Source organism: Ruditapes philippinarum, unplaced genomic scaffold (assembly GCF_026571515.1).
Source record: "Ruditapes philippinarum isolate M1 unplaced genomic scaffold, ASM2657151v2 ctg94_1_1_1_1, whole genome shotgun sequence".
Classification (NCBI taxonomy): domain Eukaryota; kingdom Metazoa; phylum Mollusca; class Bivalvia; order Venerida; family Veneridae; genus Ruditapes; species Ruditapes philippinarum.
The window spans coordinates 174,163-190,657 of record NW_026853837.1 but is presented as its reverse complement, the minus strand read 5'-3'; the positions used below and the strand labels follow the sequence as shown (position 1 = coordinate 190,657).

General features: G+C 30.7%; 1 protein-coding gene across 21 annotated transcripts in view; it reads right to left on the bottom strand.

The window, feature by feature from the left end:
• Window positions 1–15,643, bottom strand: part of LOC132738126 (protein phosphatase 1 regulatory subunit 42-like) — a 30,089-nt gene extending 14,446 nt beyond the window's left edge. For 6 of the 21 annotated variants that reach the window (XM_060725560.1, XM_060725558.1, XM_060725565.1 and 3 more), the window contains exons 1-9: window positions 15,341–15,643; window positions 11,636–11,783; window positions 10,665–10,834; window positions 10,321–10,459; window positions 9,149–9,383; window positions 8,408–8,542; window positions 7,868–7,942; window positions 4,007–4,093; window positions 2,500–2,514 (exon numbers count right to left, since the gene is read on the bottom strand). In XM_060725560.1, the coding sequence (XP_060581543.1) occupies window positions 2,500–2,514; window positions 4,007–4,093; window positions 7,868–7,942; window positions 8,408–8,542; window positions 9,149–9,383; window positions 10,321–10,459; window positions 10,665–10,834; window positions 11,636–11,770 (991 nt within the window). In that variant the 5' untranslated portion in view covers window positions 11,771–11,783; window positions 15,341–15,643. Of the gene's footprint in view, window positions 1–2,499; window positions 2,515–3,378; window positions 3,459–4,006; window positions 4,094–5,176; window positions 5,189–7,460; window positions 7,520–7,867; window positions 7,943–8,407; window positions 8,543–9,148; window positions 9,384–10,320; window positions 10,460–10,664; window positions 10,835–11,635; window positions 11,784–15,340 lie in introns of all 21 variants that reach the window. The other 15 variants (XR_009626823.1, XM_060725569.1, XM_060725572.1 and 12 more) reach the window with 6 other exon arrangements.
• Between the last annotated feature and the right edge of the window lie 852 nt (window positions 15,644–16,495).

The following is a 16,495-nucleotide window of genomic DNA, read 5'->3' as shown; positions in this document are numbered from 1 at the left end:
TGACCCCAGGGCTTTTATTTGAACAAACTTGGTAGACACTATTTAGAACATGTTTGATGCTGAATATCTGAGCCATAGCTCTTTGAGTTCTTTAAAAGAAGATTTTTTAAGTTTTTACAATCATGCATATAGGGAAAATCAATGACCCCCCGGGGCGGGGCCAATTTTGACCCCAGGGCTTTTATTTGAACAAACTTGGTAGACACCCATTAGAACATGTTTGATGCTAAATATCTTAGCTCTAGCTCTTTTGGTTCTTTAAAAGAAGATTTTTTAAGTTTTTACTATATGCATATAGGGAAAATCAATGACCCCCCGGGGCGGGGCCAATTTTGACCCCAGGGCTTTTATTGGAACAAACTTGGTAGACACTTATTAGAACATGTTTCATGCTAAATATCTTAGCTCTAACTCTTTTGGTTCTTTAAAAGAAGATTTTTTAAGTTTTTACTATATCCATATAGGGAAAATCAATGACCCCCTGGGGCGGGGCCAATTTTGACCCCAGGGCTTTTATTTAAACAAACTTGGTAGACACATATAAGAACATGTTTGATGCTCAATAACTTAGCCATAGCTCTTTGAGTTCTTTAAAAGAAGATTTTTTAAGTTTTTACTATATGCAAATAGGGAAAATCAATGACCCCCCGGGGCGGGGCCAATTTTGACCCCAGGGCTTTTATTTGAACAAACTTGGTAGACACCCATTAGAACATGTTTCATGCTAAATATCTTAGCTCTAGCTCTTTTGGTTCTTTAAAAGAAGATTTTTTAAGTTTTTACTATATGTATATAGGGAAAATCAATGACCCCCCCGGGGCGGGGCCAATTTTGACCCCAGGGCTTTTATTTGAACAAACTTGGTAGACACTCACTAGAAGATGTTTCATGCCAAATATCTAAGCTCTAGCTCTTAGGGTTTTTTAAAAGAAGATATTTAAAGTTTTTTCTTTCGGTTGCCATGGCAACCAGAGTTCTGCATGGAATTAAATTCTTTGAACAATTTTTAAAGGTGACCACCAAAGGAACATTCCTGTGAAGTTTGGATGAAATTGGCTCAGCGGTTTATGAGGAGATGTCGTTTAAAGTAAAAGTTTACGGACGACGGACGGACGACGGACGGACGGACGCCGGACGAAAAGCGATCACAAAAGCTCACCCTGTCACTTTGACAGGTGAGCTAAAAATTAAAGAAAATTACAAATGAGTTACTTCAACAAATACTTATTATTTAAGGATGAACTCCGAAGAAAGGATTATTACATTTCTGACAGAAGGCAGTGAAAATAATATGTAACAAGAGGGCCATGATGGCCCTGAAGTCGCTCACCTGTATATAGGCCCCCCAGAGCGGGGCCAGTTTAAACCCAAGGGCTTTTATTTGAACAAACTTGGTAGATACCCATTAGAAGATGTTTCATGCTAAACATCTAAGGTCTAGCTCGTTGGGTTTTTTAAAAGAAGATTTTTTAAAAAATTTTTACACATATATTTAAAAACAATGACACCCCTGGGGCAGGGCAAGTTTTGACCTCAGGGCTTTTATTTGAACAATCTTTGTAGACACTTACTAGAAGATGTTTCATGCTTAATATCTTAAAAACGGCGATAATATTGATGTTTATTACGGCTGTTGCGTTGTTTATATTACCGTTGAAGTTTAAAATTGACCATCATCGTGAAGAATTATATCTTCTGTGTCGATGGACCAAAGGATTATGTGAAAATATTGGAAATGGAATAAAATACATGGTGATTATGACGGTAGGGATGCGGATTTTTTCCGGCGAACATTTTTATCTTGTGTATTATTATAGTTGTTGAAATATGACTTTTTTTCAAAACGGCATATATTAAGTTTTTTTGATATATATGATCAGTACATGTCTTGGGATTGACAAATATGCATTTTATTTGGATTTTAAAGGTGTTTTGAGCTCCAAACCCCAAGTGTCTGTGGCTCTTTGGGTTCTTTAAAAGAAGATTTTTTAAGTTTTTACTATATGCATATAGGGAAAATCAATGACCCCTGGGGCAGGGCCAATTTTGACCCAAGGGCTTTTATTTGAACAAACTTGGTAGACACTAACCAGAAGATGTTTCATGCCAAAAATCTAAGCTGGGTTTTTTAGAAGAAGATATTTTAAGTTTTTTCTTTTGGTTGCCATGGCAACCAGAGTTCTGCATAGAATTAAATTCTTTGAACAATTTTCAAAGGTAACCACCTAAGGAACATTCCTGTGAAGTTTGGATGAAATTGGCTGAGTGGTTAATGAGAAGATGTCATTTAAAGTAAAAGTTTACGGACGCCGGACGGACGGACGCCGGACGAAAAGCGATCACAAAAGCTCACCCTGTCACTTTGTGACAGGTGAGCTAAAAACAATACTGGAAACAGGAAAGTGTTGCACAACTCTTTATCCCAAATACCAAGTTATTGTCCTTAAATCCCTTAATTCCCCTAAATCTTGAGGTGATAACTTTGACCTGGCTACCCACCTTTTATTATATTTTCTGAAAATGAAAAAAAAATCCAAGGAATATAAAATAATCTTGTGTACATGCAAGCATAATAATAAATATGAATAAAATCTGTAAAATCATTAACATTTCATGACATGTCTATCTGTTGTATTAATTTAGATTTAGGCAAAATGACCTACTGTATCTGAAATGAAAAAATCTGATCTTCAGAAAATGGTGTTTGTTAATGATTTTACAGAACAATCTCTACAAACCATGCAAATAAAATATATTATACCCCATGCAAAAGAAAGACACCACTTTATACATGTATGTGTTGAGAACAATAAATCCAATATGAAGAAAGATAAAAGACCCGGACAGCAAATGCAACCAAATTTGTAGGACAAAATAATACAATATTTTGGATTGATTATCTAGGATAAAATATCTGATAACTCACTCAGATGATGTCAAAATGTTCTCTCATAACTTATATTTGTTAATTCTTTCGCACCTCACATATTATCACCTTAGTGCAATAACAGGTTAAATCTATTAAATTTAAAAGGAATTAACCTAATACTTCACTAAGGTGACAAATTATTATTATAATGAGACACAGACAAAAAACACTTGGAAAATAAATACAAATTCTATTTTCAAGATATATGCTAAACTTTGACCATGCTGAAATAAACTTATGTATGTAACTTATTCCTTCCAGAATTTTTACAATAAATTAAAAACATAAATGACAAACATTATGACATCACCAAAAGACAAAGAGGAGAGAAAATAAAAAACTTCCATCAAAATATAACAAAAATATCTACAAAAATGGTATGACTATATCTAATAAGGCATTCCATGGGTATAACCCTTCTAGATAGGGCTACAAGCTGATATTATCACCTTTCGCTGTACGGGGGCACTGCTAGCTCGTTTACTTTGTTTGGGACGGAGCAACGGAGCCGAATTTACAATCAAGAGGTCTATGGAACAGAATATAATAATATGATGGTAAACAAACTAGAAATCAACATAAAAAATAAATTCATTCTTGTTTTGATAAACTAAATATAATACATACAACTATGAGGCAGTGTTAGGGTGCAAGTTAGTTTTCTATAATCTGTGAAGTTATTTAGTATTAGAATAAATTATCTACAATGTAAGATTGCACCTTTCTTTTAATCAGTGTTTTGTGATGATGTTATGTGCAGAGCTATATATTTTATGAAAAATGATTTATGAGTAAAGGAATGTCGCCATGATTTCATTTTCAATTCATTTTAAGAAAATATTCTTTTTTCATTTTTTTTATATAAAACTCATTTCTCTCACAAGTACACTTCATAGTCATAATGTTAAATTATTGGGAGAAAAAAAATCATCCAACCTATTATAACAGATTTAACAACATAAAATTAATATTCAATACTTAAACATCATGAAACATAATTATAGGTAAAAGCAAAACAAGAAAAAACAACAATATAAACTGATGTAACAGGAATATTTTTATTTTTTTATTTCATACTTTCATACACTCTCGCTCCTTTTACTCCAGGTACTATGGTAAACCTTTTTCTCTGTTTCAGTGGTAAGAAGCAGTTATTATTGTTACCTGTTAATTAAACAATGTAACTTTACTGATGAAAATTGAACATTTATATATCAAGTCAGAGAAGTTACTGTCCTTGTGTAATCACTGACATTGTGCATGAGCTTTACATAATGCATCAATGTTTTACTTTGCAGTTTTAATAGCTTTAAGCAAAAACAAAAATCTCCACAAAAACAAATGTCATAAGACTTTCTAAGTCAATTATTATGCCAACTTAAGTATGTAATTTAACTAAAGTTTCAAATTGAAGTATACATATATGTTATATGTAATATTTCAAAAATGAGAGACAGTCCATCTCTCCAAAAAATAAATGTTTACAACCACACATCTTGTATGATCCAGTCTTAACAGCAAAGGTCTTAAAGGATAAGGTATATAACTAGTTTATACATTTAAAGGATGTTTTCACTAATTTAGTAAATCACAAATAGGATTTGAATGGTTCTCATCTAAAATCAACTAAAGGGCAAAATAAAAAAATTTAAATGTCCCTAACAGTGCCTCATGTTAAAAATACTAAACCTAACTGAGTTACATTGTTTCTAATACTACAAATGCATTGTTTGAACTCTTACCAAAGTTTTAACTCTTGCTTTCAACAGAAATCACAATAAACCATTTTATGAAATCATTAGACAAGAATGTAGTGGTAACATAATTGAGCCGCGTCACGACAAAACCAACATAGTGCGTTTGCGACCAGCATGGATCCAGACCAGCCTGCGCCCCGCGCAGTCTGATCAGGATCCATGCTGTTCGCTATCAGTTTCACTACTTGTTATAGGGTTTGTAAGCGAACAGCATGGATCCTGATCAGACTGCGCGGATGCGCAGGCTGGTCTGGATCCATGCTGGTCGCAAACCCATTATGTTGGTTTTGTTGTGACGCGGCTCAATTAATGAAGAACACATCTAAATAACAATCCTGTTATATATCAAAAAAGACATAAAATGTGAAGCTGCATGCAAATTTTAGATGTAGTATAAAAACAATTCTAAATAAATGTTATAAAATTAATGTCCCCATTTTTTATTAATCAGATTATAATAACAAACTGATTAGTTATAAGGTACCTTTACCTCTAAATGTCCCTGAGAAATAAACAGAAATCTTCCCATGTCATACACTATCATAATTAAAGACATGTACAATACATTATTATGATTAAACAATAAATAATTTATCTTTATTCGGTTCTAAGAAAAATAACTATAAAGTTAGCTGCAAATCTTATAATAAAATTAATATGTCAGAATTGAAAGAAGATGCCAATTACCAATGTCTATATTTTCCTTTGAAACCCATGACAAAAATCTGTATTAGTTTACTAAATATTCTAAACTACTCAATGTAAATTTATATTCAATGACCTTTGACCTAGATGTATGTTACCTTTGACCTACATGTATGTTAAGTTAAAAGAGGACATGCAAAATGAATCATGAGGCTTGGGTAGGATTCAAACTTGTTCCAAGAAATATCAGTGGTTTAAACTCATTAGGGAAATGCTTAAAGCACTCACCTGAAGTAATGCCTTCATTTATATATGTAAATATAAACACTGATTTATACATGCAAATATATGAAGAGGTACCAAAACAAAGTATCTAAACATTTTCCTAACAGTTTAATTAATTTCAAGCAACTGAAAAGTGATAAATTGCTAACTATTTCTTTTTAAAAGTCCAATATTATTTTAACTTAAGGGACAGAAAAAGAATTTGGTACAAAAACTTTCTCTTATATCAGCAAAATTACTCTCTTATATCAACAAAATTATGGTAATTGTCATGTATTATTTATGGGATAGTTATTTTACCAGAAATGGAAGTGAGTAGAATGAAAATGATTATAAAACCATAAACATTTTAAGCAGGTAATCACACAATATTCTTATTTGTTTTTGCATAAGCTAAATCTGTAAATTAAAGCATATAGGTTGATAAGAATTGGTGAAGATAGAGAAATTGTGAATGTTAATGCATGTATACATTTAAGATTTAATGTTATAGCTGCTCTATAGTATAGGATAAAATGGCAGATTATAATAAAATGATGAAACCTTCCCTGGCATATATAACCTACTTAAGAAGTTTTATATTTGTCTTGTTTTTTATTTGTTTTGTAAGCTGTAATCTGGTTTCACTAATTCACAACAATACATCAAACTTTGAAATCTGCACTAATTACAGATATGCTGTTATACCAAACGCTAGAGTCAGTTGATATACAGGTTAATACTATTTCTGCACATTCGTAACACTGAATTTCACTGAACAATGGCAACATTTATATTGTTTATATACACTGCCACAAAAAAAAATTTATGATTTATTTTAACTGAAATCGAAGAAAACCAATTCAATTGTGTGGTAATATTGTGTTTTAACATATTTGGTTATATGACCATGTATAAACAGTTAACTGTATAACCAGCACATAGAGCCTTGAGTGATATAACCTCACAGCCATGAATATTGGGCAATTTAACCTGTCAGAAATCTTTATTTCATTTCTTCTAGCTTTAAATGTTTGTTCTGAAGACAAGGGACACTATATGACACTGTTTCATTAAACTCATTATTACATCAACATTCATGTGTTTGTCTAAAAAAAAATCAAAAAAATCATGCTCATGCACTTCATTATTATTCTGGACATCAATGTATCGAAATGTGGTGAACTAAATATTCTCCAAAAGATCTTACATTATATCACTTCCTGTTTTCCTATAATTCCACTGCCAGAAGAGGTTCCTTATTTTAGCAAAGTTATACACTATGGCACTTTGTAGTTTATCATTCGTGAATTTTGTATCTGTCAGTGATTTCTCTACATGGTCTTGTTAATATTTTAATACTACATGTGGTTATGGACAAAGTAATGAAGTGATTAGTTAAATAAAGACAGAAGGATTCAAGGGCTATCAGCAACAACAATAAAACCCAGGAAGGTGAAACATTCAATAATCTTTCACAACCCGTTAAATGTGTTGTATTAAAGGGTCAAATTCAAGAGGAGAAATTTTCTATTTCACATATACATATAGGGAATGCAGATATAACATTGTTTCTTGCTTTTTTTTAAGGGGAAATGACTAATTCAAATTCTCTACACAATTTTATATGCTCACTATAAAAATCATAAATTGCAAGAATAATGCAAGTTTAATAGTCCTTTGTCGACACAATTCTATTAATAACAGAAAACAAAACAATAATTTCAAGAGCATTAATCACCTGAAAAATAATTTGGAACGTTTACTTTTTTTAAATAAAGCAGAGAAATCTATGACAGACACAAGCTGGATATCATGTGAATTTAGATACAGCATGGATTAGAAAGATCCCAAATTGTTAATACCCTGGCAGAATGCCCGTAAACACGAGGTAATACATCAGAACCTTCAACATTCTTCGCCCCTTCGAAACAACGAAAGAAAACAAGTTGTACATATGTTGTATTGGTTTGAAAAATACCATATTAGTAAACAGCTTTTATATGTGTTAATCACTCTTTATCATGATAGAAAAAAAGATTCAAATACACATATTTTGAAAGCAAATAAAAAGCAAATTTCAAAATAATTTGCAGGCAAGACAGTATCAGAACATATTGACATATGCAACTTTATACATATGACAGAACATAAGTATGACCATCTCCTATGACAACCATTTTTTCCTAACCCAAGCCTTTACCAGTAACAGTACAATGCAAAACAATGTATCAATCGATAAACACAATCATTTAATTTTTCCTTTACTCACCTGGCATCATATATCCCGGAATGGTTCCCATTCTACCTGGTTCCCTTACAGGTGGCAGGTCACCACTGTCTCCCACTAGATATCAAAATAAATTCAGTTTACTGAGAAGTAATTGATTAAATGAAATCTAATGTATACAATTAAACAGTTTTGTTTTTATGTTCTATGTCTATCAAGGTAGGTACATGTACAAGCAAAACAAAGTCACTGATATCAAAAATATTTCTAGAGAAAGTACTGCTCACCATGCATATAAAAATAAGCAACACATTAAATTTTAGTTGAAAAAGGGACAGCAATATAAATCCATTATAAATTTTTATATCCTGACAATGGACAGTATAAGCTGTTAAACCTATGCCCATGTCCATGGAATGAAATCGTATATGCCCTTTTTCTTATGGTCAGCATTTTACCTTTAGCTAAATATTTCACTACATGTATAGTAGATTTAACCGTATGTAAATATTACAACAACAAAAAAACAGCATATACATCAGCTGAATCCATTGAGCATTAAAATGTATTATAAACTCATACCAGCAAAGTCATCAATAAACGTTGTTCCTCTACGTATAAGATCCGCCCTCTTTTGTCGCTGCGTCTCTTTATTTGCATGCCAATTTTTCAAGAACTGTTTAGCTGTCTCGCTGATCTGCTTACCATCTAAGGTTTCTATAGAAACAAGTAAAGTGTTTTTATAGCTCCAACAGTAGTAAAAAAATTTCTTTGAACATGATGTACTGACAAGTTTATTTCTATACAGTCTTTGTGAAAAAGGATCAATAACTTCCGCTTACAATTAAACAAGAAACGCCATAAATAATCACTACAGCACTGCTTTGATTTTTGCAAAACCAATTTGGTAACTGTTGCTAAAAATTACAAAATGTCATTTTCTGCAACTTTGTTATAAAGAAAAACGATCTTTTAAAATAGGTAAGGAATTAACTTTCAAACTTGATTAATTTAATAATTGTTCAATGATGTTGTTTTATATTATTTGTAAGATTTTTTTTATTGTTATCACTTTCAAAGAAGCACCTGGTAAGATTTAATAGCCTACATATGATGAAAGTTGTACACTGGTAAACAGGAAAACAAGAAGTTTGCATACATTAATGTTCCAAATGAACTAAAAACACCAAACTTTTCAATTCATAGTATTTATTAAGTCATTCAAAACAGTAATGTGTATAAAAAGGAATTAGCTTCTTTTTTACTTTTTTACAAATTTCTTTTTTATTCTTTTACTTAAGTTGTTTCATCAAGTAAACTTACCTAAATGTTTGGCCATTACTATGACCCTATCTCGATATTTAGCTTTGTGGCACAAAGGGTTTCCCATTAAATCCAATCTGTTAAGGTAATACCACTGTCCAAGAACATGTGCTAGTTCTTTCATGTCATTTAACTGGTTGTCTATTGCAAGGAAATGTGATAACTGATTTAAGCACTCCAGGTCTTTTATACTGTCTAAATTATTGCCACTAACATTTAGCACTTTTAATGAACCCTGAAAGTTTAAAAAGCAACAACTGTTCAAAGATTTTTGTTTACATTTATATATTTCTACTTATCTATACTAAAAAACTTCTTCTAAAGACTTTTACTTTTTGAGAAATGTCTATATAATTATTTGATTCATTGAAATAATTGTTAGTGACAGATGAATGAATGTGTATTTTTTTCTTTTCCTTTAAATGATCTTTTTATACTGTTACTATTTAACTGAACAATTCAGTTTATAACTAACTATACATTGTACATGTACATGTTTAAAACTAATGGCATAAAGTATGTATTTACACAAGGAATTGTATGTATTTGCTTTGCACCAACTATTTAAATACACTTTAAAATACATAAAATGTTCTCTATTATTTTGCTCCCTGTAATCAATGTTTGAATTTCTACTGTATTATAAAAACTTCAAGATTGTGCACCTAAATACATAGTTTAAATCATTTAACAGTTCAATGTATATTTCATATTTGAAAACTTGACAGTAAATGTATAGATTATGAAAACACTGTCTTAATCTGTGAAAAACATGAATTGCGAACTGTAAACCATGATCAATATATATATATACACGGAGAGGCTCAAGCAGGGCCAGTTTAGGGGAAAAACAATTTCAGAATTTCTGGAAGGAAGGAATAAAATACAAGATGTATATTAGATGCCGTAGAAAACCACTAAAACTATATTTTGTAAGGAAATTAAGGCACATGAATAACCATTCTTAAAAAATGAAGAATGACTACAAAAAAAAAAAACTGTTGTTTTCTGTATAACAACAGACATGACTCAGTTTTACATAACTAACATTATAACAAAATCATCATTTTGTCTAAATTCTTTCTCATTAAGTTCTACATATTCTGTAATATTATGAAATTTGATCAGGAATCAAAACTCTGATACTATTGTGGTACCAATACTGTACGTACAGATATAGCACGTATTGACCTAGGGTCAAACAGCAGTTTTTCACCAGGAGGTAGCGCTTGATTTTCTACATGTAGTTCCTGTAATCTGTCTAACTTCTCAACACCTTCTATCACTGTTATAGCATTACCCCCTAAATACCTGAATAATATAACAACTTATATTAAATTTAGGTTTAACTTGTTTTACAAATGAATACATGATAATGTATTTGTTTGAAATCAATGTAATCACAATTCTTAATAATATAAATGTTGAAATGCAAAACCCATTTGATTAAAAATTCTAAGAGAATGACTGTTTCAATAACTATTTTGAGAACTATTGCATCTTTAGGTATACTTACAATTTTGTTAAGCGTACAAGATGTGCCAGTCCCTCTATCCTGCTGATATTGTTATTTTGCAAGTATAACATGGTAAGATGTTGATTCTGATGAAGATTTGGAATATGTGTTAACTGGTTATCATAGAGGTATAACACTGATAGATTCCTGCATAATGACATATCATCTCCCTGTAGAGAAAAAGACATTTAAGGTCTGGATCCAAGCTGGTCACAAACGCATTATGTTGGTTTTGTCATGGCGCGGCTCATTTTGATTACATTGTTAAATCTAACATTTCATTAAACTAGTACATATATTAAATCAATCCAAGTCCCTGTGACTTATAAAAAACATGCAATTTATATTGTGTTCTGAGTCATGTTATAACTTATTTTGAAACTGATGTAAATATCTATACTTTTTGATAACACCGACATAATCAAAACTTTGCGAGACTTAAATTTTTAAAGAAAACATATACTAAATTTTCTGGTAGTTTCTTTAATATAAGTTTAAGAAATTATCAATAAACATATCAAGAAGGCCATATATAGTTGCCCTTTATACTAACCAGAGTTTACAAGAAGATTTACAAAGTTCTCTATATAAATAATGTACATACAGCAAACAACAACTCTGTCCCTTAAAGGGCTTGTTTTTGTTTTGTTTCTTAATTCAAAATGATTGGAGCTATCTTGGAAGACATTTAAGTCACCTAAGAATTATTTTTACTTAAAATTATTTCAAAATTTGGACAGATTGAAACCAGATGGTTTACAAAGGTATTTCTCTATAAATATATATTAAGTCCCCATCCTAGCATCACAGAAACTGTCACTTTTGAATGATTTTGGTAACTGGAATTCAAAGGAATATTTCCATGAAAAAACATCAAAATGAAACAAACAAACAAAAAAAACTGGGTTATTACAAAAGTTAAGAAATATGCATGAGCTATGAACGAGTCTATATTATAAAATATGTCTTACAACTTCATCTATTCCTTTGTTTTCTAGATATAGATGTGTCAGTCTCTTTAAATATTGGTGCATTGTCTCATCTCTTTTCTTTTTTGTGTAGCCCGATGTTCCACGTGCAATCAAATCTATAGTCAACTTAACCATTTTTCTTTTTTATCTGAAGTTAAAAAGTCAAAGCAACATGCAGCAAGTTATATTAATTATAAAACTGAAGTAATTTTGTGTCTTCCTACATTTTAGTTTTGTGGTAGGGAGGATACCAAGTATTTCGAGTTTTCTAAAGCAATATTTTAGAAAAAAAAAAAAATGTTTTATTAGAGTAGCAATTTAACAAATTATTTTTACTTTCACAGAATAGCATTTTATTTGTTGTTTTAGACCTTCTTTTCCTTTATGTTAATTTAGAAACTTTGGTATGATTATTTTTTTCAAATTTAATCTTCAATTTATAATTGATTTCAATTGCTGAAATTATGTTTCAACTGATTAAGATTTTGCATACCACTTAGAAAAATGATTAAATATAGGATTGACAGAAAAATGCTGTTAAATTGTAAGTTTACATTAATTAAAAACAGCCTTATTAAACATGGGCATGTGTTTTGTTAATTGTTATACAAGCATTATAATTTTTATTTTGTATTTAGGTGAATGAGCTTACTGAAAATAATCGTATAATTTTTTTTGTACTGGAACTAGTGATGTTCCGATTGTCGCAAGTCGCCGATTATCACTTACTGTTATGTAAAACGACAATAATCGATTCACAAAAGTTTGTTCTGCGACGTCGTCAAAAATGTTTAAATTATCAAAGGGAATTAATTCTGACTGTAATTGTCCTTTAGGAACACCTCGCCGATCGCAAATAATCACTCAGAGACAATTTGGAGTTGAACAGGATCAATAAGTGATGTAAACAATAGTAATATAATGTGATGTGAATGGTATTATTTGACATCCATTGAAAAATAAAATCAATTTCGTAAAATTATGAGTATAGTGTGTGTAGAAAAAACTTTAAAAAAATCTTCTTTTAAATAGCCCAATGAGCTAGAGCTTAGATGTTTAGCATGAAACATCTTCTTATGGGTGTCTACCAAGTTTGTGCAAATAAAAGCCCTTTGGTTAAATTGGCCCTGCAACGTTTGGGGGGGGTGGGGGTTGGGGGGGCCTATATACAGGTGAGCGACCTCAGGGCCATCATGGCCCTCTTGTCTAATCTTATTATAAAAAACTGGTTTAAAACCAATATCAGTGTTAACTATTCTCAAAGACTTTGTATCAATATTTTTTTACATTTCTTGCAATTCTGCATTAAAATTTGCAGCATCTTTTAGTTTTTGAACTGGGAATTGTTATTTTTTTCTATTATAGAATTGACAAATTTGCCTTGTCAGTTTTTACGCATTTAGAAGATAATATATTTTTAAAGAAAATATTATTTAAAATACATGATTAAAAAACTTTTGCAACTTCCTTTTCACTTTAATGCAGATCTGTTTTTTTTTCTGTTTTTTTTTTTTTTTTTTTTAATTTAATATCATACATGAGCAGAAAACAGTTACAGGAGATTAAAGTGTCAAAAGTCATGCTGTGTATAGGTGTGTTTTGATATTAGTACCCTGCTGATAAGAGAGCCCCTCAGGGTAAATAACATATAAGCCAGATTAGGCGATGTAAATTTTGTATTCTCTGGATGTTGGTGCAAATAAATTTCATTACAAATAGTACAAAAAGAAAAATGAATATTTTTGCAATTTATAATAAACTCATAAAATTAATCATATTGCATAATAATGTTACAATGCATGAAAAAAAAGGAAAAAAGATTGGTGTCGTCTCAAAAAATAGAATTGACAGATTTTCTAATCTTATTGTTAATATCCATGTCAGTTTAAGTATACTAGTATCCCACAGGTACATATCAATACTTAATCCACACATATCAATATATACATACCACCATTATATATAAATATTTATTTTCAGTATAATATAAATCATTTATATTAATCTAAGGTAAATCTCAGTTTGAGAAGGTAAGAGAGATTATAAATGAAATAAAATTGACAAAATTTAGGCCAATTATAAATATATTAATTCTTTAATGTATTAAAGGCTATTAATGCTTAAAATCATTACCTTTAACTAAAACAACCATAAGTTAAGATCAAAAATAACTAATACTACGGTATAATTCCCCCTCCCCCCAAAAAGAACTGACTTAATTTTGTTTGATTAGCATTTCAATGTTTCATATTTCATTACCAGATTATAATAAAATAGAATCATATTAAATATCAATTAAGTTTGTTTATTTATGCACTTATCAACATTAAAGTTATAATTATTTATATTTAAATTACTTATTCTAACAATTAAATTTTAAAGTACAAAATCAGTAAAATTAATGACTTTGAAATTTATTGTTCTAATATTTTACGCCATATTTTACAAAATCCAATAATCACAATTTCAAATTTTTATTGAAAAACTATTAAACAGATATCTATATTTTCTATCTTTTTGTAAAAGTCAAATTGCTTTTCAGTGAAATAAAAGGTAACTGCTTAATACATATAATAGGTCTGGTGCACTACAAAGTGCACTTATGAAGTGCACTAGTAGTGCACTACTAGTGCACTTTGTAGTGCACTAGTAGTGCACATCTAGTGCACTCCTAGTGCACTTTGTGTAACCTTTAGTGTGAACTCAACTGTATATAAGGTTAAAACTGTGTTGAAAAGTGATAAATGAAGTTCATGTTACTAAATATAATCAAGTGCCTTGGTAAGAAATGTTACTTCTCTATTTCCTTTTAACGCGACTTTATTCGAAAGTTATCGATTATATCCCATCCGACTGAACCGATGATCGATTGGGACAAATTTCATCCGATTTCCATCACTAACTGGAACAACTCACATGCCAGCTTTTGGACCCATATGGCAAGCTGGTGGATGTTTTGTTGGTGACAGAAGTTGGGAGTTAAAATTTAAGTGAAATACATAGCTTTGTCACCTGCTAAAACTTTAAATTAAACATCATAGTAGTGTAGGACTTCTTACTAAGATTTTCTTAATACAGGGAAGTCAAAGGCCAGATCTGTGAGGCGGGCCAGGCTTTGGCTTGCCCGGCTTTAGACTACATGTGTATATTTAAAAGAAAATCAAATAAAAACAATTAAAGAATACATACAGGAATTCTATACCTATCAATGAAATTTTTTCAGTGTCAGTTCTAGTCGGGCGGCGCCATTTTCAATGCAATTCAATGATAATAGGTGGGTTTTTCCAATAACTGACAATCGCAACTTTAAGGATAAATAATAATAGTTGAGTATTCCGAGTGAAAAGGGAAGCGGTGTATATAATACGAAATGACACCTTTAAAACAGAAAAATTAACACCTTTAAAACAGAAAAATTAACTTTTTTTTTTAAAACAACTTCTCTGTTCATAGGCTTTGCCTAATTTCATATTAACATTGAAAACATGATAGGCATTCATTGAAGAATTTTGTAAGGTAAACACTGAACTTTTTTCCATAACAAATATCTATTTCAACTGATCAGCAAATCCAATTTTATGGTTTGAAAATTTTTGAGTACGAAAAAAATTCCGCAATAATTATTATTGTTATCCGCATTTGTTCTTCGAGAAGACATTACCTAACATGGAAACACACGAATTCATATCTCAATACGAAACTTACAACGATGCAAATATGAAAGTCGAAGATTTATAACACTGCAACTTTATGCTTAAGTGAGTCTGTGACCAACCGCATCCGCCATGTTTCCTGCTAAAATATCCCTTTCCGATAAAAATAGTCAAATTGTCAATATTTTTTATGCTGAACTGAAAATTTCATTAAAAAACATTAAGTGTATGCAACTATTTTAAATTCTGATTATAAATATACTCCATAACATGTTTAACATTGTTCAAAAATGTGCAAAGTCGATTAATTTATGGAAATTCGCATAGTCACGTGATAAGTTGCTATGCAGTTACTGCAGGTGCTTATTCAAATAGTTTAACATGAAATTTAATTCACAATGGTTGTATGCCACCAAATATTCATCCCACCACATCGCGAAACCCTCTGTTAAAGATAAAAGTTGTGCTCCTTTAACAAAAAACTGCAATTTAACAATCTTTTAAAATGATTGAAAGCAGGGATAAATTTCTATCCATCTATAATTAAGCATATGTCTTTAAGGTAAAGGGTGAACTCAGCCGTATTGTTACAGAAAAGTTTAGCATATTCAAAAAATCCACAGACCCAACAATACGAGTTTAGAAAAACGTACCGTAAATGTTGCAAGCTAAAAAAAAACCCACCAGTTTAAGCAAAATATTATGCAAAGATTGGACTCGATGTCTACCTGGTGGATGTTGTCGTGAAACCCCGTTGAAGTTGAAGTTTATATGAAAACAACCCCAATGAATATTGGACACTAGTTAAAGAAATAAAAGAATATTAATTGCATCTAAAGTGAGGACCAATCCCAAAAAATAACTTCAGATAGATGGGTTAAGCATTTTTTAACATTTTTTTAGCAAAAAAGAGGAATTTAAAAGTATCTTTAATTTGTTTTTTGAACAATGTCTGCATGAAAAAGAGAGTGTTAAGTCATTTACTGATCTGGATTTTAAAACCACTGAAAAGGAAATACGCACAGCTATTAAAATATAAAAAAAATACTCTGGCCTAGATGTTATAACTAATAAAATGGTTAAATGCGGACAAACAACTCTATAAATACCCGGGTTAATTAAGTTATATAATACAATTCCTACCCTTCTCAGTGGAAAGTAGGTTATATCAAACCCCTATACAAAGGAAATGATCCAAATGACCCCG